General features: G+C 38.0%; 1 protein-coding gene across 2 annotated transcripts in view; it reads right to left on the bottom strand.

Annotated features, from left to right (window-relative positions):
* atad2b (ATPase family AAA domain containing 2B) overlaps window positions 1-22,982 on the bottom strand; it is a 112,899-nt gene that overhangs the window by 61,721 nt on the left and 28,196 nt on the right. For both annotated transcript variants that reach the window (XM_022686643.2, XM_022686646.2), the window contains exons 20-22: window positions 10,082-10,217; window positions 3,669-3,862; window positions 3,122-3,281 (exon numbers count right to left, since the gene is read on the bottom strand). In XM_022686643.2, coding sequence (XP_022542364.2) covers window positions 3,122-3,281; window positions 3,669-3,862; window positions 10,082-10,217 — 490 coding nt within the window. The remainder of the gene's footprint in view (window positions 1-3,121; window positions 3,282-3,668; window positions 3,863-10,081; window positions 10,218-22,982) is intronic.

The following is a 22,982-nucleotide window of genomic DNA, read 5'->3' as shown; positions in this document are numbered from 1 at the left end:
TATGGCGTTTAGAAAAATGTGTTTGGGGAGGTGGGTAGTGCACTATAGGACCCTGTGGTGCAGCCTGAGCTTTTGTCCTCAATGGCATAACCCCCCTCCCCATCCCCTTAAATTTCTTTTTCATACTTTAAGTAGTTTTCTTCTACTGGAGTAAAAACCTTGAGTTTATATTTCAGCTTCTACAGACATAGTTTTTAAAACCTAGTATCTATACTTCTACCTGAGTAAAGGGTATGAATAGGTTTGACACCTTTACTAGTTCTACAAACGTCAATAAATCACTATGCTCCACCCTGTTAACCAGATTCAATAAACACTGCCTGGCCAAAAAAAAAAAAAAAATCACCACCTGGATTTAAGTAAGTAAATGATGTGGGGTTGATGCTGCAGTTGGTCAGGTTTAGATTCAGCAACAGTATGTGCTGAAAGAATGAGGTCAGCTGACTACCTGAATATACTGAATATAGACCAGGTTTTTCCATCAATGGATATTTTCTTCCCTGATGATCACGGGCATATTCCAAGATGATAATGTCAGGATTCATGGAGCTGGAATTGTGAATTTTCACTCATAGATTGTTCATTTTTAACCCCATTGAGAATCTTTGGGATGTGCTGGAGGAGGCTTTGTGCAGTGGTCAGACTCTACCATCATCAATGCTGCAAGATCTCAGTGAAAAATTAATGCAGCCCTGGATTGAAATAAATCTTGTGACTAATGAGAGAGCATCATCGCTAGAACTTTAACTGAGACTTCAAATACAGCAGTAAAATGCAAAGAACAAGACGATGTGGCTCCTTTTGACTTTTAAAGTTCAGAAGAACAGGCTTACACTGCTGATTGGCCACACAGGGAAACATTGTGGCATTTATTAGAACGCCTGTTACGAATTGAGAATGCTTTAATGACTCTCGCTATTTAAAATAACAAGTAAGCCTTCTCTGAAGTAAAGTATATTGCTCCAGTTTCTGAAATTAATTATTTGAATTTCCTTTTGAAATAATAAACAGCTCCACTTCAGTTTCTGAATCAGTTTCTCTGATTTTGCTATTTATAGGTTTAAGTTTGAGTAAAATGAACATTGTTGTTTTATTCTAAAAACTACTGACAACATTTCTCCCAAATTCATTTCATTATTCGTTTAGAGCATGTGTTTGCAAAAAAATGAGAAATGGCTGAAATAACAAAAAAGATGCAGAGCTTTCAGACCTCAAATAATGCAAAGAAAACAAGCCCATATTAATAAAGTTCAGAAATCAATATTTGGAGGAATAATCCTGTTTTTTAATCACAGTTTTCATGCATCTTGGCATGTTCTCCTCCACCAGTCTTACACACTGCTTTTGGATAACTTCTTTCCACTCCTGTTGCAAAAATTCAAGCAGTTCAGTTTGGTTTGATGGCTTGTGATCACCCATCTTCCTCTTGATTATATTCCAGAGGTTTCCAATTTGGTAAAATCAAAGAAACTCATAATTTCTAAGTGGTCTCTTCTATATTATAACACAGATAGTAAAGGTCTACAGGTACACAGGTATTTTGTGAGGACACAGAAGAGAAGGGCACTTTGGTTCGCAGACTTTAAGGGTAATTTTCATGCTTGAGCAGGAAAGTAATGGCAACAAATGAAATTATGATGGAGCCTCAGTTCCAATATTCCCTTGGTCCAAATGCACCCAAAGCTGCCTTGCTTCCCTCATTAAAGTAGGCATTTGCATTTTGCACTGTCCCTTTCATTGCTCCTCTGTGAATACTGCATTTAAACAAATGACCCTTACTGTCCCACTAAAAGGATAGACATGATTAATTCATGATCACATTCTACATTTACCCAACATCATTCAATACGCCCGCAATTACTCTGGAAGACTGAGACAATTAAGCTACAATAGAAATATTTAATGCTGTGCAGAAGAGAACAGTTTATAGAGTCCTAATTAAAGGCCTTATTTCTCTTTTTTAAGCACAACAGGGTTTTTAATGTGGTCACTGGCTTCCCAAGCTATGTAAATTATTCAGAGAAAGGGGTGCCTGGACACCACATGTAGGATTTTTAAATAAATATGGCCATGGATTGCTTTAAATAATAAATGACTTCTTAATTGGTGTGATATGAATATGGATGCCAGGAGGGGGTGAGCACTGAGGTGAAGGAGACAAAATCAAAACAGACAGATGATTAGAACTAAATATATAAATAATATTCTGTTTTTGGAGTAGTGATGAGCTGGTACAGTTTTTTTAACATTTAAATGAATATTTTTTTGCACAAACAAAAAAAGGCTTGGTTCTTACACTAATATACTTTAGCTATCCAACCCCCTTTTTGGTACATTTTGCACTTCCCCATGCTTACAGAACTATCTCCGATAGCTAAAAGCAAGTATTTAGCATATTTGGAAATAGAGGTATAACAAATTTTGTTGGTTCTGCAGTTCTCCAGTTAACTAAATTGCACATGAAATGATTGAATTGTGAAATAAAAAACTGTATTTATTGTTGCTGCCATTTTTAAGATGCTGCCATTTTTAAAATGCTGCAAATTAACTGCTGGTGTGTGACCCCTTGCACTCTGTAGTGAACATGAAAAGGAAATTTGAATAAACAGGTGCTTTTCTTTAAAGGGCTCATTACATGTTTTTCATTCATTTTTAAATGTCTACTTGTGGTCTCTAGTATGAATGAATGCCATGAGCTGTTATAAATAAATATGCTCCGGTGTTTCTGTATAAGCCTGCTTTATGTCACTGGATTAGTGGTCTCTGAAGAAAGATAGGATTTTAGCTCTTGCTCATAAATATTCATACATTCACACATGCAAACCATTTTGTTGCAATTAATATGATTATATATTTTTTCCAAGTAATCTTTATGGTCTGACAAAATAATTTAAAAAAAGTAGAGAACCCCTTCAATTTAAGCACTTATCGATAGCAAAAAAGGCAGTGGGTATTATGTGAGGCAATATTTTGTCTTTCTATTTTTTTTTTATTATTATTTTTTTTTTTTTAGAATTAAACTGTGGTGCAGCCAGAAACCATCCCGGTCCTAAATTATAATGTTAAAAAAATGCTCATCTTTCTAGCACAACATGTAACTAATGCACTGCAGTTCTCTTACCTCCCGGATCCTTGTCTGGATTGTACTCCAGTGCATTACTGCAGATGAGGTCAAGGTCCTTCAGAAAATCCTTGGCAGTTATGTATTTGTAAGTGTCAATCTTCGTCATGATAGTGGACAAGTCCATGGGCTCTCTGATCACCTCAAGATAATCTGATACCTGAAAAAAGTCACATGTTCAAAATGTTTAAAACAAAGGTTAAAAACTTCTAAATGTTCTACAGCAGTGTATTTCTTCAAAACGTTATGTTAATATAGTTTCAAATGTTTGAGGCAAAGGCAAAAGAAAGATTTGCTGTGTAATCAATGTGTTTGTATATTACAATAATGTTGTACATTTGATTTTGCAAGTGCTTTTAGATGTACTCTTAAATATGTTTATTTAAGCAACTATGCTGTCTGCCTGTGATAAAACAGTGATAATCACACTATTTTTTTAGCCTGTGGCTAGCACAGCTTTCCTACGTGCTGTAGCGTAGAGCACTGGGCACCTTGGGCACCAATAACTCGCACTGACAGAGGGCCAGATGCAGCTTAATAAGCACACCTCCTCAATATCCACAGGCTTGCTGAAAATCTGGAAGCGCTTGTCCGTGGCCAGCCGCTTGGTGACGTCCCTGAGAAAGAGTCGGAGCTCACGCAGGGTATTTTCCTCCTGCTCCTCAAGTCGCCTCTGCTCCACTGGAGACAACTGCCGAGGACCGGGGTCCTCCGCCAGGGGCAGCACCTCATAATCACACACTGGGGGGAGACACACATATATACACACACACACACACACACACACACACACACACACACACAGAGTTACACAGAGTTACACACATTATTTATCTTTACTTCATTGATGTTATAAGGACCGGGTTATTAGAAGAAACACCACATACAAGAACAGCATGTCCCATACAAAATGGCATGGCTTATTTCAAGATTAGTCTTGAGGGCAATTCTGCTGCAAAAAGCAACAAACAAGCAATCCTAGTCTACAGGCAGGATGTAAAGTTTACTGACTGTTTTATACTGATCTAAGGTTAAAGTATCAAGTCTGTGTCAAAATCTTACTTAGCTAAAGATAAATATATATCAAAATATAATAATTTGAGTGAAACTCAATTGGCCATGTTTAATGACATAAAATCGTAATAGTAAAGTGTTTAAAGTAAAGGATTAACATGTAACACATATATATCTTACTGGACTAAGTATGGGATAGATATTGATTTTTTTTTAAGAATCCACAACTACTTGCTTTTTTTTTTTTCAATCAGTGGAACTAGCTTCAAAAAAAACACAAATCAGCACAGCTAGCAATAAGTTTGGACAATATGACTAAAAAAAAAAAAGTATATCATCACCTCCCTAAAATAAACGTCAAAGCTATTTTAGATTTTTTTTTGCCTGAATCATCTCCTCATGATGCCGTATGGTCACCTGTGTTAAAAAGCTACTGCACCCTCAGTCAATCAGATCATTTGATATTACTCCTTTAGGATAAGCTAATGTATTATAACCAAGTTAAAATAAAACGGAAATTAAGCCATTTTAATAGCTTTCCAAAATGGCAGCTACCTTCACTGAACTGATTTCCACAGTTAGTAGGGCTTGTCGCCAATCAGTAAGTGGTAAGATTTTTACTATAATATTTTACTGAAATATAAGTTTACTGCTTACTAATAGAGGCTACAGGCTATACATATTGCATAGTCATTTAGTCTCATTAGTGAGTTTTATTGATTGTTTTATTCTACATTTTAGTCAGCAAAACAGCTCATCCACAACGCTAGTACAATTTGTGGCTGTTAAAATTATCAAATGTAAACTATTTTCTGTCTTATGTTTTTTTTTTGTGTTTACAGAAAAACGTGTGTTTTGATCTAGATATGCTTATGAGAAATGGCGATATACAACAATACAATATGATAAACGATGTATAACTGGTAACTTGTGGCGTGTATGTATATGTGTGTAGCATTATATTAGATTTGTAAAAAGTATTTTAATAACTTGAATAAGGATGCAAGTAAGTTGGTTTCAAGAAACTGGTTAAAGGCCAATCTTACAGCCTCTCAGAATCATAGTGTGTGTATTCACTTGATTGAAATTGCACTTGCTGATGCAATTAACTGCAAACCTCAGAAGTTACATATTCAAACAGGTTATCTATTTTTTTTTTTTTTGCCAGTGGGGCAACAACTGGTCCACAGCAGGCCCCCACTAACAGGTCTAACAACAACTGCTAGTCAAGAGGGAGGTAAAGATGACTGCATTAGGAGCACTTTGAAGAATTTTGGATTTTTACATAGGCTCGGCTTCTGAACTGACTGAGACCTATGCTCCAATTTTTATGCTCGCTGAGGATTACAAAATACGAACCTGAGGCCAATTTCAAATGTTCCAGGTCTGTGGGTATAAAGCATCAGCACAAGTCAACACATTACTGAACACGAGGGAAAGAATATGCTGACGCTCGACTTTGCGCCGCTTTCATGCAGCCGGGGGAAGCAGCCGGCAGTACGTTCTCGGCAGAGCGCCTGCTCAGAAGCCTGTGCCCCAGTCTCAGCATCGGCAATTTGCTTTGAGGCAAGAGCCAGAAAACAGCCATGCTAACAGTGAGTGTAATTATGACTAATGGTGAGCGTCTGAACACGCTTGTCTTTCTAACCTCGGCTGTACTCCAGCTGATGGAAGTAGGGCAGCTGTTATATTCAGAGAGACCTCTGAGCAGCTCCAAGGAAGACTCCCTGTCTTGCATCAATGGGCTTTCATGCCTGCATTACCATTTGAAAGCCCATCTTTGCCATCCTGCCCCCTACTGAGGGAGAACCCTCGAACATAGTAATGGATTGCATGGAAAGAATTCTTAAAAGAGAGACGTCAAAATTAAAGTTGTGCTGTGTGTTCTGCCTGAAAAAACACTTCGAGAATAACCTGACAAAATATCATTATCACTTAACAATAACCGTGACATTCTTAGACTACGACGACAGCATACTCATTTTTGTTAAATGTGAAAAGGCAGTAGGTTTCAAGAGGGTTTCTGAAAGCATACAATTTAACATGAATCACCCAATTTTTATTTAATATATAAAATCAATCTTCAATGCACTTACAAAGGAGGCCTACAGGGTCTACATAACAAAATGCTTTTATTACGGTATTACAGTAATAATAATGACTGCTTATAGTCCCAAATCTAACATTGCATTAAGTGCATTAAGGAGCAGATACAGAAATGACTAGGGAGACTAAATACAAATAACAGCAATGTGAGATGTGTCTCAGTTCATTTCTGCAACTACCTGACAAATTAAAATCACTTAAAAGACTGCATCATCACTTTGCTGAGCTACTTTCACTCTTTCTTTACCCTAGAGCAGAGGTCACTAATAGGCGGACCGCGGTCCAGGTCCGGACCCAGACGGTGTCCAATCCGGACCCAAACCAATAAACTACTGAGAAGAATTTAATTCTGACAGTGTTCATTTTAAACGGCGGAACGTTTATTGTCTTTATGGTTTACTTGCTTTGCAGCGCAGTAAACTTACAGACCAATCACTACAGTGTCCCATGTGTACTGGGAATACTTCATAGAAGGCATTACCATGCACAGAATCACATCCACACTTACATGTGCAGGGGCCACACACACCTGTTACACACAGGTCAGTGCAGCATCCTTTAGCCTTTATGGAACATTGCAAAAGCCTTTCAACACAATACCAGTTCCTGTCTAATGGATTCTGGAATGCCAGTGCCAAAACTCTGTACAGTAAAAATCTGATAATTATTTATGAAAGTAAGAAACGTAATCAACATGACACAATTTAAGGAATATAAAAATTTCAAAGCTGCTTTAGGTGAAAAAATATGGGACACTAGGACAAAATGCTGACTTCACATGTTATGGTTAAACTTTAGTGATTAATCCATAGTTCATGTGTGTCCCAAAAAGAGGCGGATGCATAAAGACCACAACTTATCCTAACTGTGACGTACGTCCACAAAGCATGTTGATGTTCATTCTTTTCATGTTTTCCACATTGCAAAATCATACAATTCTAGGTCAATGAGTAGTGGATCGTTTAATGAGTTGGTTTTAAATGAATCCCTTTACTTAACTTTAATTTCCTTAATTTTACACAAATAAATTATGTCACAGTGAAGCAACAATCTACACCAACTGACAGAACAAATTCTTTGGGCCAATCACAGACATAGGGGTCCAGGGTCCTAAAACTTCTGCTTTTGATTCCAGCAGAGAGGACTATAGCTGCTGATTTTGTTCTTTTTTATTTTATAAGATGCATTTTTGCACAAATACAGGGGAACTTTGGAGCAAAATAAAGCTTGGAAGAAAGTAATGGATAGCACAATAGGTAGCTTACTAGTATGCTAATTATCCATGCCGATACATACCCACCCAACAGCGCGAACAGCCTCAAACACACCTACAAGTGACTGTCAGTGTGAATGGAGGGTAAGATCTGAAAATAGGTTATCACACAAACTTTAAAAACACGAGCCAAAAAGAAAAAAGAAAAAAAGAAAAATACAGTATAACCCAAGGTTTGTTACACAAGTGAATTGTTTTCATTATTTTTCCAGGAACCGATCCTGCATTTTCTACTGATATTGGCCCAGTACTGGTACCCATCTCACCAATCAACTACCTTCTCAAAACCAGTTATCCTCCCAGTCTGAGGTGCAACAGCACTTCTATATGAAAAATGACCTTCAAACTAATCATCACTACTGCACCCACACTGTCCCTCTACAAATACAGAAAAACTGTGCTGACAGCTGTATCCCCCCTTCCCATACCCAATCATACTCTACTATATCATCTACTCCGTCTGTCTATCTCTCTCTCACACAGACACAAGCACACACAGAAACCTTCACGGTCATTACTAGCTCCACTCCCTCGCTCAGGGCATGCTTAGCAGCTGGAGGGACAGTGTGTGGTGTCTGAAATCCTTTTAAACATTGGTCAGCCTGGCAGTAAATCGAATCACCCCACAGTCATCCCAACTGCACACACACCCACCACTGACGGAGCAGGAGGAACCGGGAGATCCCCTAGAACACTAAAGCACTATGAGCCCGAACAGAGAAAAGGAATATATACAGTAATGTAAAACGTCAGTAACTCTGAGTGAATCATTAAAGCTTAGGATATGGCAAAGAGGACACTGCTACTAAAACAAAAAATAAATATTAATAAATAAATAAATATAAAAATAAATATAAAAATAATAATTTTTTACTGCTTTACAAAAAAAATAATAATAATAATTGCAACTAGGGCTGGGCGATAGGACAAAAACTTGATATATGAATTTACAGAGAATATGAAGAGACATTTATATATGTGAGATATATATACATATATATATACACATACATATATATGTATGTGTATATATATATATATATATATATATATATATATATATATATATATATATATATATATATATATATGTATGTATGTATATGTTTTTTTTTTAAGTTAAGATTGATTCTCTTTATACTTGTACAGTACAGTGTAACTGTCTTATTAGAAAATCTCAGTTTAAGGTAAGCTAGTGAGTGAGGTCAGCCATGAAATAAACCTCAACCATGTGATCGATAACTCAGCACTCTAAACACTGAGCCACATCATCCCATACAAAGTGCTTTTCTATATTATTTATACTTTATTTATACATGGGCTGTGCAACTAAATCCTTCTTTTCTTCACATTTCCAATCAAACAAAGTCAAAGCCCTTGTTTAAATCTCCAACAGTAAAAGCCTAGCAGATCTCCTAAAATAATGTGATCAGTAACACAGCACTCTAAACACCATTAAAAGCCAGCATTAGTTTTTATTTGTCTGGAATTTTCTTATTTTAATAATAGCTTTATTACAATTTGCTATCAAAAGTTAGAGCTTGTAAAATCCACCCTTCGTCATTGAAGCACAACTGATTTGCTAAAACTTATTAATAAGGACAAATATTGCAATGAACAGATTACAAACATTTGAATAATCAAAATGACAATAACTCTGTTCACACCTGGTCAGCTCATTTGCCTTGAGTATTACACTTATATATGGAGAAGGCCAAACTAGGCCTGGCACGATATCTATTTTCGTGGCCATTTATTGTCCAAATAATCCAACCCCATATACATGTAGGTGTAAGCAGAGTAAAGTTCATTATATACATTAGAACAGATCAGTACAGCAGCCGGTGGTGATGAATTCAATGCAGGGTTCTCTATGTGTTCAACATAGTTATGTTAAGCCACTTGTCGTATTGTGGTATAATACAACTACTTTTAAACCGACTGTTACAGAGTAGTACAGACTCATGCTGGCCTGAATATTTTTTGCCTGATTTTCTATAATAATTGACACCTGACCAGCAATTATGGATTGGAATGGATGGAACTCCTGGAATTATTTAGTATTTAGTATGTACAAGTATTAAACAAAGTCCTGCAGCTGTGAGTAGTGAATGCAGCACAGACTATGTGTGTAAACAGCATGGAACAGAGACAGCGTTTGTTCACAGCTGTGGTAATTAGTGTTATCTGGCTAATATTTTAGATTAAACTGCACCTTATCAGTAGGTTAAATAAAAGAAGTATATTTTATAGCTGGGCTGGATCGAGACTGAATCACGTTCTCACCACAAGAGTACCGCTCCAGAGTTTGTTTGGGACCAGACCAAGACCATTTCCTTCAGCAGGTCTCGATTTGGTTGTTTTGATCCGCACCAGAGTGAGATAACTGTTTTCACACCTGCTCCATCAAACTACACTAGGAGTACAAACGAACCAGAGTCCATTTTAACTGGACCAAATAGTGCTGATACGAAAATGCCCTAAAAGACCTGAAACTACATATATATGTACACTCTTTATCTGTTTGTACGCATACACAAATATCAGTTTACAACATTCTCTCTTACCTTTTTTCCTCCGGCGGGGTGGCGGCCTGGCTGCCTGCACCAGTATGAGGTCAGTGAAAAACTTTCTGCGGTCCTCCTCCCCTGGTGTTTGTAGACACACCACCTCTCCATATGAGCGACTGAAGATACATTTCACCTGCACACACACACAAACACACGTTTATAGAAATTAGAGAGACAAGCTTTTCTGCATCCAACTGTTTAATAATCTGAACAGCCAGAAACAATTCAGATCTAAACCACATTTTAAAGTTTGTACTGATGCGTCTCAGTCTGGATACTCTGGCTGCTTAAAATCACATTTTAATGTTTATTTTGCGGCGTCCCTCACAACACAACAATTAACATCATCAAATCCAGAATAACAGAAATATGTGGATCCTGCTTATCCTCTTATATGTTTATCATACACTAATCTAATCTAATCACTTAGATTAAATAACAGTGTGAACAGTCATCTCAAAAGATCCAACGATTTAAAAAACTATCCTGATTTGCCTGCCGTCTAAAAATAGCTTAAGATTTCAATGGTTGAGTGCGTTTGTAAAACCAGGGGGTTCATATTCATAAAAATGAGCCAGTTATTCTGACACACAGGCTCTCTTACATAACCCTTTTTCACAGTGTCATGGTTAAATCCTTTTAAACTCCACTCAGAGGACTAAAGTAACCCTGCATAATAATGCATTCAAGCTGCCAACAAACACACACCATCATTTCAGGACTTCAGGAAAAAACACCCACCATCATCATCATTACAAAAAAGTGGAGCGGACTGAAATGCCTGGGGAAACCTGTCAGCGTGTTCCCCTCCCGCATCACACTTTACAGGGACTGAGTGCATTTATTTATTTTTTTTTATTTTATTTACTTTCTTCTTTACTGTTCCTCAACTGAACAGGTTTCTCAGTGTAAAGAGCATAGCAGGTGATGTGTCAAGTTCTCCTCATGCAGCCTCCTCTACCCCAGCATGAAGCAGCCCTGCACTCAGTCTCCACTTCAAAAGGCACGTTTGTTTGGTTCACCACCTATAAATACTGCATGCTTACAAAGCAAGAGCAAAATCAAACTGATTGTTACATCACACATTCACACAGTCTCTACTCTTTGGCAAAGGCCTTATGATAAAAATTGGAACATTGCTGTGAAGATTTGGTGGCAGTTGGCAATGAGATCATTGGTGAGTTAGCAGCAGACTACAGGCTGATAATACTCACCTGTGTATAATAGCTAGCGCTTAGTGGGTAATGCCTACACTGCTCCAGCAGTGCTAGCCAGGGGTTAACAGCAGACTACAGGCCAATAAAACTCGCCTCTGAACGGCCGAATAGCTAACGCTTAGCAGGAAATGCTAAAACTGCTCCAGCAGTGCTAGGCGGGGGTTAGCAGCAGACTACAGGCCAATAATACTCGCCTCTGAACGGCCGAATAGCTAGCTTCTAGCGGGTAATGCTAATACTGCCCCAGCAGTGCTAGCCGGGGTCAGCAGCAGACCACAGGCCGATAATACTCGCCTCTGAACGGCCGAATAGCTAACGCTTAGCAGGAAATGCTAAAACTGCTCCAGCAGTGCTAGGCGGGGGTTAGCAGCAGACTACAGGCCAATAATACTCGCCTCTGAACGGCCGAATAGCTAGCTTCTAGCGGGTAATGCTAATACTGCTCCAGCAGTGCTAGACAGCAGCAGACCTCAGGCTGTTTATACTCGCCTCTGAACGGCCAAATAGCTACACTTAGCCACTAATGCTAATACTGCTGGAGAATTAAACTGAAACTCCTTTATAATGCTGCACTCCTTACAACCTGACCAGTAAAATTCATACATACGGTGCACCAGATTATAAGGAGACATGACTATTTTTGGGAAAATTAAAGTATTTTAAATGCGCCTCATAGTGTGACAAATATGGTAGAATACAGTGTTTTTACTGATAATACAGTTCTATTAATTACACATATTATACAAAATTAGACATACAGCAGCAGGCCTGAGCTGGGCTGGAACAGGTTAGCCTCGGTTGCTAACAGCTGGGTTAAAACAAGTAAGAATAAATGCTGTGGGCCTCATCTGGGCCATACAGTGTATGAGCTGGCTGATGATGCTAAACGTTTTTCCAGGCTGGATTACTTGCCAGGTTGATGACAGACCAAAGTTCCTGCGTGTCTAAAGGGAGTCCTCACGTCTGTTTGTAGCCAACTCTGGCATCTTTTTGGCTTTATTTTGTGTTTTGGAATCCAGTAAACTGCCACTGCTGCAATCTATTCTAAAATTAGAGTAGGACATTGTAACCGGACCTTAAAAAACGTCCTTGTTTTAAGTCTTTTCACTTCTACTTCAAACAACAAAAATGCTTTTTCCCCATTTTCAGCCAAATATTTTTGGTTGCTGAATATTTGGTGCATCCCTATTTTAAGTTATATGTTTTATGTTGGAGAAAAAAGAAAGGAGGAAAGGGGTGTTAAGGCAGGCAAGAGAAAGAAGGTGTGCAGATCAGCAAATTTATATGTGAGAAAGGAGAGTACACATAAAAATGCATGTAAAAGGACAGTACACATAAAATGGCAAACTTGACCTTGGTTTCTGCTCAGCCACAAAGGAGAAGTAATTCTTACAAATGCAGTTTCATTTTACAGTTACGGCCGGATATATTGAATTAATTCTCTCTATAAAGTCCAGCACAGCCTGGATAGCAATAGGCATATTCTTTACTATATCAAAGCACACTACTCTGAAGTTTACAGGATGCATATACGGCCACAGGAAAGGCTTATAAAACTTCTCAGGTATAATGAAATCCAAATATCACAGCATGCTCTTAACTGTAATTTTGAATACTAAGTTATGCTGGTACTAAACACAGGAGTTGCAATTAAAACTAAGAGCAACATGCATTAAATATATTACACTATATAATGCCAAGCATACAGGTCATGACTTCAAACAAATCCCTGTTCATCATACAATATTATTATTTGGTGGAATAATTCTGGTGGAATAGTTCTAGTTTTCATGCATCTTGCCATGTTCTCCTTCACCAGTCTTACACACTACTTTTGGATAACTTTATGCCACTCCTGGTGCAAATATTCAAGCAGTTCAGCTTGCTTTGGTGGCTTGTAATCATCCAACTTCCTCTTGATTATATTCCAGAGGTTTTTCCATTTGGCCAAATCCAAGAAACTCGCATTTTAAGCGGTCTCTTATTTTTCCAGAGCTGTATGTTGTTGCAGCAGTGTTTTTTTTTATTCCCAAGAATACTGTTATTTCAAGTATACCCCTAAACTACATAATATCAACAGTGCACAATCAAGTGCACAACAACCATAGCTGCCTGCTAGATCAATAATTACTACTAAACAATAATCCACACTGCATTTCGCTGCTTTATAAAAACCCTGTCCAGATCAGATCAGTTGACATTTTTCTTCACATTTTTTAAGATTTTTCTCCTTTGCTTGTTTTTTATCTCCCAGTAGTCTACAGTCCTTAAGGAAGCCAGGAAGTGGGTAACAGTCAAACAAGCAGGTAAAGATTCAACACTCTCGCTCTCTCTGACGCAAGATCAGATCTCAGTGGTACAAAACAGACCAGTGAGGACCCTCTTCCATCAGAAAGACATATTTAAAAAAAATGTTTTCAATAACTTCATCGCAATCCAAACAACCAGGAGAGGAAGGAAGCCTTCATTTGGGAACGGAGCGGGTCAATGTTTAACTTTTTTTTCTTTTTAAAGGTGACCTCTTTAATGAACACACAAACTTTCAGAGAAGTGTGAACAGAAGTGATTGCTCAGTGGGAACACCATCACAGCAGTCTGAACTACTGACAGTTCTCCAGAAAACTAACCCTAGGAGGAACCGAGTACACATACACTCACACTCACCGCACTGCCTATTTTGATGGCAGATGTTTACATGGAGTGCCAGCACCTGTTCCATTTTGCCGACACATGAAGCAGAAAGGGCTCAGGCTTTCCTTTAATATTCTAGCACAAGGCAGAATGAGGAGAATGAGGCCCTGCCCCTAACGTGCAGCACTGCAGAGAGGACAGCTGTTATGCCAAACGTGCCAAAAACTGTGTGACACGACAAACTGTTAGGAACCAGATCTGTGGCAATCCTCTCTCCTTACTGCAAACGCATGCTGGTAAGCTTTCCAAAAATAAAATCATCAGTAGTTCATGCAACCTATATTTAAACTGATGGTGACCCTAATGGTGACTAACTTATAGGTAATGTATATATAAATGACAAATTGTTTTATAAGCATTTACACATTCATTTGAAAGGAAGATTTTTTTTGTTTGTACAACTTTGAGTTAAATATTTAAGCCAAACTGTTCAGCTCTTCTTTACAAATTTCTCAGACTTGGAGGAAATATCAAAGCTTTATTGCTATATTTCTCAAACCTGGGTCCAATATTCAACTCGACCATGGGCTTTTCTATGCATCTAATAAACTGATGACCACAAAGCAGAACGTACCTATACTATGCTGTAACCATTTTCTCAGTCTGTAACATTCTGTAATTCAGAAATTTAAAAGCAGGAACAATGGGAATCCAATTGGGGTCCACATCAAGAAAGTAACCAAACCTTTAGAAATTTTGAAATTCTAGAACGTCAAAGCAAACCCCTGAAAGACTGTCTGACTCTGGAGAGGTGATGCACTGTTTTACTGTACCGTATATTTGTACACATGTACAAATATAATCTTCTTTAAACCATTAAAAGAAAATCACATATGAACATTTGTCCTAACCACTAAAATCAGCTTAAGAAGTTTTGATTAGTAACATCTACAAAACCCTGCAGCGAACTAACTAAAAACAAGAACTAAGTAAGAAAGAAGACTTCAGATTCCATAACAAAAATATCCTATATCCTTGACTTTAAGCATCTGCCAGATCTTAATGATTCTAAATAGACTGTCCATAAGGCACAAGCTAAACATTTGTCCAGGGCACTCACAGTCTGTAGATATATCTTAAAAGAGCAGGGTAGAGGCCTTTAGGAGAGAAAAAAAAAAAAGACTGAAAATCCACCAAACAGACTCTTATCTGCTTAAAAAAAAACACCTTCAGGCTGTGTTACTTGATCATGCTGGGTGTCCTAACTTTTGATTTAGATGGTAATAAAATATTGCAGTAAAAACTATTAATTGTTTGTTTTTTACTTAAATTAAAGTAACACTTCTTCAATTTTATGTCTTTTGGAAATCAAAAGATTTTTGATTAGCTATCCACAGCAATAGAAATTTTAAATCAGCGGGGCCACAATATTTGCATTTTAATGTATATTTTCAGTGTTGTTGAAAATCACACTATGACATTAATGTTAATATATTTGCTACCACTACTGTGCTTGTTTTAACATTCACTCATGTTCTGTCTGTTTGATCATGTCTCTGAATTACGCTGCACAGCTGGAGCTGCCAGTGGTGGGTCTCTCTTAATCGCTTCTGCAAAGAAAAAACATGATTTGTTTGAATATTTTATAATCAGTTGCATTAGATGATGCTATAAAACGCCTGAACCCATTTTAGCTATAGCTTTAAACAGACAGAGACAGATATAGATACTGAGAGATAAACAAATATACATTAAATAAGTAAAATTGAATAAGCCAATAGAGTAGAGCTGATCAGAATAAGTTAGAGGTCACTGGTGATGCTGCAGCAACCACAATTGGCCAAACTCAATTTGGATAGGCCAGAAGTCCCTCACTCTCTCCACTAGGCTTCCCAGTAGAGTTTAGGTCCTCTGCTCTAGCCCGACCAAATGACCCGAAATTTGAGCCAGTCAGACCGAGATTTCCCACTACTTTACTAGGGCTTAAGAAAATGGTCTGTGACGTAGGTGTCTGGTATTTAATGCTTTTTATTTTATATAAAAAAATGATTCAATGTTTTCTAGAATTTTTTGCCATGTACTACTGTTATTGTAGTTGGTCTTTTTTGGTTTAATGCAGTGCATAGCCTGATGGCTGTGGTGTTTTTTTGCACTTAGGATATACGTTTAAAATACAAAAACAATAAATTGTTCAGAAAGTATATAATATTCTTAAACATTGTTAATTATATTAGACAAAAGTAGACCAAAATATTTGTACATTTTCTTATTAATCTTGGTCAATTTTGGTTTAACAATTGTGCAGTGTATAACCGTATTGCTGTTTTATTGTGCGTTTTTGTACTGAGGCTATATGCTAAATATTAAAATGTACCGTTTGTTCAAAAAGTGTTTTAAATTCCTAAACCTTGTTAATTGCATTAGAGTAGTGGAAAGTAATTGTAAATTATGTTATTGTTGTTGGCCTATTTAGGTTTAATGATTGTGCAGTGCATAGTCATTTTGCTGTTTTTTGTCTTAGACTATAAGCTTAATATAAAAAGGATTACTTGTTTAGGAAGTATTTTATATTCTTAAACCATGTAAATTTAAATTGGATAAGAGGAAAGTCATTCAGACATCATTCGAGTAACCTAATTCATCAATGTTTAGGTCTGTGGATCATTGTTCGTGTTTTAATGTTTCGGAAATCTGCTCCTAATAAACTTTAGTAGAGTCGGTCATCAACTGAATTACCCACACACCCTTCTCTCCCCATTCTAACACAAACCATCCTGTATACATTTTTTGCCAGAATCTTTGCTGAACCATGCTTAAATGAACATGAAGGTTGAGGCTGGGATTATTTGGTCTACAGACCACAGAGAGCCAGCATTCTTATTTTAAGTGTTTTTGGTGTTATTGCAAAACTCCTCATTAATCTATGCCTCAGCGGCTTCCCCCAACCAGACTGAGTGGGCTCCCAGACCACGACATAGTAATCGAAGAAAGCCCAACTCCACTGTCAGGGTTTTCTAAAGAGTCTTTTCAAAGGATTGATTGCCATTGTAGACCGCAAGGGTCAATGTTTTGCATGCATTTTCTTTCTGTAGAAGAAAAGAATCAAGCACATTTCAAAGCTTGTGTAAAAAAGAAGCCATTTTAAGAAAAAGTAATCTGATACTCAATTAGAAAAAATAAATGGGGGCGTATGATACGGACCAAAACATTTGATGTGCAATAATTATGTTGGATATCTCGATATTGACAGGAAACATGATTAAGGTTCTGAATAACTAAATTAGTTTAAGCTCCTGAAAAGCTTTTTCGGCACTTGGTTTGGCAGAACTCTTTTTTTCCTGGGATAGGATGTAGTTTTGTGTGTGTTCCCTGGCAGTGTCCAAAAAAACCCAGAAAAGTCACTCCTTTTTCCTATTGATTCTCCTACTCTCCTCCGTGACCCAGAAACTGATTTACTGACGCCATCTTGCCACCTGTCCAAATAATGGAGGAGACTTAAGAAGCCGCTTAAAATCTATTCTGAAGCTTCTTTCAGTGGAGGATACACCAGAGTATCCTACCCAGGTAGACTTTTAGGGATCTTGGAGTAACATCTCTATGAGCATGCCCTCAAAGCACACGTTAATTAATTAATTAATTAATTTATTTATTATTTATTTATTAATATATTTTTTATTGTCTACATAAAGAAATAATACAACTTCATAAAAAAAACACTTACAGAAACTTTAAGAAATATTTTCTTTAAAATGGGCTGAATGTAATTAATACAATTAAAAGGAAGGCCTTTTCAGTGAGCATTGTGATTGGGTCAGTTTATTACTAGCCAACATTTATCTGAAAGGGATCAGCTGCCCCATTCCCCAATTACTATAGCTTCTTCTCTCCATTCCTGAGCAGTAGGAAAAGAGGAGGAGGAGGAAGAGGAGGAGAAGATGTTATTTAGTGTTATTTCAGAGCTTTCGTGTCTTTTTATCATGAAAACTGTGAGAACAATGAAAAAATATTAATCTTACAGCCATACAAGTGATAATATTAACGCAGCATGTGCCATTAATAATCACATACTGGTACAACACAGAGAGTTACACACAGAAGCTTAACCAGACTTAAAAAAACACACACAGGACAAAGAACTGAACACTGTCATTCCCAGAACAATATTAAGGCTGACTCAGTAGTTCAAACAACACGAACAGAACGGGACAGAATCCCAAGAGTAACAAGCTAATAACTGAGACATTCTCATCTACAATCAATTAAAAGTCCTCCACCCTGGGTGGAATAAATCAGCCTTTAATGAACATACCTTGGAGAGAACGAGCGAGCAGCTTCTGTCAATAAAATTAGCAGCCTTTTCCCTCTCTGCACTACTGTGCCCTCCTGGTGGGCAGCACTCGCGCTGGCAGGGCTACGATCAAAGGCTTCGCCACCAGCCAATCAGCAGTGCACTCTAGGTAGCCGAGGCTCACAGCATGGGTTTCTGCGGGCTCTTGACGGCTCTTGCTCAGGGTGAAATCACGGCCCTGCCAGTGCAGAACCCCATTGGCGTAATTAGGGAGCTTCTTTTTTTTTTATGTGCACTTTCACACTGCACCCTTCTTTCTCTCGTACTTCTACTCCTCCTTCTCTCTCTCCCTCACTCCGTTTGTTCTTTTAAAATAGGGAATCGATTGCAATGCTCCTGTTGTCCTTGGTGGAAAAATAGAAATGATGGATTTGAGAAAATGGAAAAAGGAGACAGGAAAAAAAAGGGGCAAACAAAAGAGAAGAAAAAACAAAAAAAAGAAAACGCTGTCGGTGTTAGCGGATAAAGAAGGAGGATGAGCTTTAATACAGAGGGAGGACATGTGGGGAAAAATGCGCCTATTAATATCAGAGCTTTTTAGTGAGAGAAAAAAGAAAGGTCAGGATTAAAGGGCTACTCTATCACAATGCAAACATTTCTACAGAACAGAAAGGAATGTATTTAAATTTGCATATTCCATGTACAATGGTTCACAGTGCCAGTGAGAAGAACTAGATGTCCTTAATGTTTAGAAACAAAGAAATGCTCTGGGTGGTCCAGCAGACTAAAGCGCTGCCACTATGATAGGGAGATCACTGGTTCGAACCCTGTTTATGCAGCTTGCCATCAGCTGCCGGAGCACTGAGAGGGCACAATTGGCCTTGCTCTCACTGGGTGGGTAGATGGCGCTAGAGTTGCACGGTGTACCGAAGGTTCGATTCTTTTTCGATACTACGTCATCACAAACGATTCGGTTCTTTAGCGTTCGATGCTTTCGATACTGTATATAGCCCAGTCACTAGCTTCAAATGAGTCAAATTAGTAGGCGCGATTTGATTCAGTTCATAAGAACACTGATTCACACCGCAGCAGTCGGTGTGGCAGGATTCAGATAAACTTAGTGTTCTGAACAAATGAATCGATTCACGCGCAAGCCAGCAGAGCAGCAGCGAGTGTAGAATGGCGACGGCTAAAATAACAGATGTCTCTCGTCCGCGACTTGTGGACAAAACGGGCGCGAGGAGTGAAGTGTGGGAAAATAGTCTGAGATGTAGGCATCTGTTTTTTATTTATATTTTTATTTTTAAATAAAATAACGAAAACTGAAAGTGAAACTAAACTACTTTATTAGCGCTGTTTTTAGAGGTGTGCCAAAAAATCGATTCACATAAGAATCTTGATTCTCATTTACTACGATTCAGAATCGATTTAAAATGTCCCAAAATCGATTCTGAGGGGCGGGTTTTAGACTGATTTTGGGCTGGGTATTTTTGTTGGACCTGGCAACCCTGGGGATAGCGCTTGTCCTTTCAAACGGAGATCTTCCAGACACACACAGAGCGTAGGTGTTTGAGAATCACCGGTAAGATGGCAGAACAAGCACTATATTACATTAGATTAACGTGTAGTTTCAATGTTTTATGGCAGAATGCTTCATAACAAGCATAAAAAAGATCGCTAGTAGTTAGTTTCAGTAACTGTTAGCTAGCTAACTAGCTAACTTTCCAGTTCCACCTTAAATAACGCTACAGGTGGCAGCGGGCTGCAGCATTTAAGGCGGAACGGAAAAATACAATAAGCTAATCAGAGCTAATTTCAGCTCCTCATCACAGAGGAATTAAGGAATGGACCATATGAATTAATTTCTCCACCTCCTGCCCCCTTTCTGAAGAAATACAACGACCTTAAATTAACTAGTTAATCAGCAGCTGCTCCTGAACTTTAGCGCTCCACTGCTATCATCACATCAGCCCAGCAGCGTCACCTACACACCACCGCTAGTAGCCTGGTAATAAATCAGTGTTATTTATTATTTATTTATTGTTCATTAACGTCATTGTGATATCCCAGTGATTCCTCTGTCACTGAGGACCCACATTCCTGCACATTTTATTGTTTTTGTAACACATTACCTGCTCCAGGACCAGTGTATATTATGGAGGGTTTTTTTTCAATAAGATTCATAAGCCAGAAGCAGAAATTTTTATAATTCAAATCGTTTTGAATCAAAAATCGATTTTGAATCGAATCGTGGCCCCCAAAATCGGAATCGAATCGAATCGTGAGATAGTAAACGATTCCCACCCCTAGCTGTTTTCACTCCCGCAGTTGTACAGCGGGGGGTGTTGTGCCGATTCTGTCCGCGAAGCGGGAGTCGGATTCAGTAGCGGATTCGGCACAAGGGCGGCGGCACCTCGCGGTCCGCGGTGTTAGTTGTAAGCGCACGCGCTAGCCGCAAAATACGACAGAAAACACTGAGGGAGCTGCAGAATTATGTATGGGACTAGAATATGAGCACGAGGAGATAAAAGAGAACCTTTACCTGTGAGTAGCTCACATCAGAACACGCAAATCTCTCTCTCTCTCACTCTCGCTGTGTCTCTTTCTCTGTGTCTCTCTCTCTCTCTGTGTCTCTCTCTGTCTCTCTCTCGTGAACGCCTCCGCGTTTGACCTGCAGCACTGTGTTTAGCTGTTCTTAAAAATCATTTTAATTAAATAATAGTTCTATGCTTCTATGTTACAGTGTTATTTAACATAATTCTGATCATATTTCGCTCATTTAGCAGACAAGCACCCTGATCTCTACAAAGAGCTGAGAAGTCGACAGGTTAGTGGAGTTAGTCAAGATACACTCTGTCTGTAGCTTTACTAAGATTTACTAGCGACTGCTAGTAAATCACGTTAACACGGAGAGGAGTGTGCAGGAGTTTTGTTTTGGACCCGTGGTTTTCTCTATTTCTCCATTATCCCATTGGCTGTGAAACATGAACTCAAGATGTTCACGTTTTCGCGTTTCCATCGCAAATCTGTGGTCAGGCACGTAGCCTGCTTGCTCGTTACACTGAACATGGGCTTATTAAAAACGGTAAACGGTTGATTAATAAAACGGAGCAGTGAGTGTTAAAATGAACATAACATTGTAATGTTCTTCTGTCTCTTTATTTTCCTTATTCAGAACTTAACTTCTGCCCGCCCGTCAGGTTCACATAGTCAGGCTACCATTACCTCTGGTTTTAGTTTTAGTTTTTAGGAAGTGTTTAGATAATTATGTTATAGTTAAGGTTATAATAACGAAACTTGTTTTTTGTACAAATGTTTCATTTTAGAATAAAAACGTTTGCACCGATTGTTCAGTGTTCAATCCAGTTCAGTCAAAAATAAACATTTTATGTTCAGATATTTTTATTGTTTTTTTTTCTTCCAAGTATCGTTTTGGTATCGAGAATCGTGATACTACAGTTGGTATCGGTATCGAAGTCAAAATTTTGGTATCGTGACAACCCTAGATGGCGCTCTCTGCCCACATCACTTCAAAGGGCGATGTCACTCAGCACAAGGCGTCTGTGAGCTGATGTATCTAAACCGAGTCGCTGCGCTTTCCTCCGAGAGTGTGCTGTGATGCTACTTAGCAATGCTGCATCAGCAGCAGTTTGAAAAAAGGCAGTGACTGGCTTTATATGTATCGGAGAAGGCAAGTGCTAGTCTTTAACCTCCTTGAGTTGTGGCTTCAATAGTCATGGGGGATTTACAGCTGACTAACTGCTGAATGGGTGGAACGATTGGTCAGAAAAATCGAAATAAAAAAACAGGATAAAATCAGAAATAATAATAATAAAAAAAGGATAAAGTAATAAAAAATAGTTTAGAGACATTCCTGATACCTGCTTAACAAACATACATTTTTTGGCGTATTACAAATTAGACGAAGAAAAACGTAGAAAAAAATGCTCTACACTCAAGTGCAGAGCATTGTAAGGCACTGCCACAAAGCATCTGTACAGTAATTAAGGTCCAGCAGGACATCAGATGACAGTAGCAAGTAAAAACTTCCTTTACAGAAAGAGGTAGAAATCTTAAGTGGAACTAAAGTTCAAATAGGGAATACATCTTTACCAGGTCGACATAGGAAAGCACAAAATAAAAACAGTAAAGCAAGTCTAATTATGATATGGAAGTACAGTGTTACAGTACTACACTAAAATAACAGAAATGTATAATATGCTGAGAGAATGGCTGAATAACTTTGCTACATTTAAAATGCTGAATTATACTCAATTCACATAAAAAAAGGTTCTTAAATATGTTTTTTTCTTCCTGTACCAGTCAAGTCTGCCAGTTGTCACATTGTAAGCAATCATACCAGTCTACCATTCTGTCTGATTCAAACAAGCACCTTCAGATTTACTCATTAAGAGCAAACAGCATTGTGGGAAAACATTTTCTCATTTATAAATCGGATTTGCTGCTGTTTTATACAAGTTGTGTATAATGTGGTTACTGTGCATGTGCAGTTAGCAATTCATAACAGAGAACTTTTTCCCACAAATAACTAACACATTTCTTGGAGCTAAAATGTTTACATGGGTTTCCTTTCTTTTTTTCTGTAGCCAGAAAAAAAGTATATTCTTGCTTAACAAAAAAGAAGTGAGGTGTGAGACAGATCAAAAACTCAAATCCATTATATAAAAAATAATCTGCTGAAAATGAACCCAAGTTGCTCCTAATACTAATGAAAAACCAGCAGTCCAGAAATCCTGTTTTT

The sequence above is a fragment of the Astyanax mexicanus genome, chromosome 1, assembly GCF_023375975.1.
Source record: "Astyanax mexicanus isolate ESR-SI-001 chromosome 1, AstMex3_surface, whole genome shotgun sequence".
Classification (NCBI taxonomy): domain Eukaryota; kingdom Metazoa; phylum Chordata; class Actinopteri; order Characiformes; family Acestrorhamphidae; genus Astyanax; species Astyanax mexicanus.
This window is presented reverse-complemented; position numbering and strand designations above follow the sequence as displayed.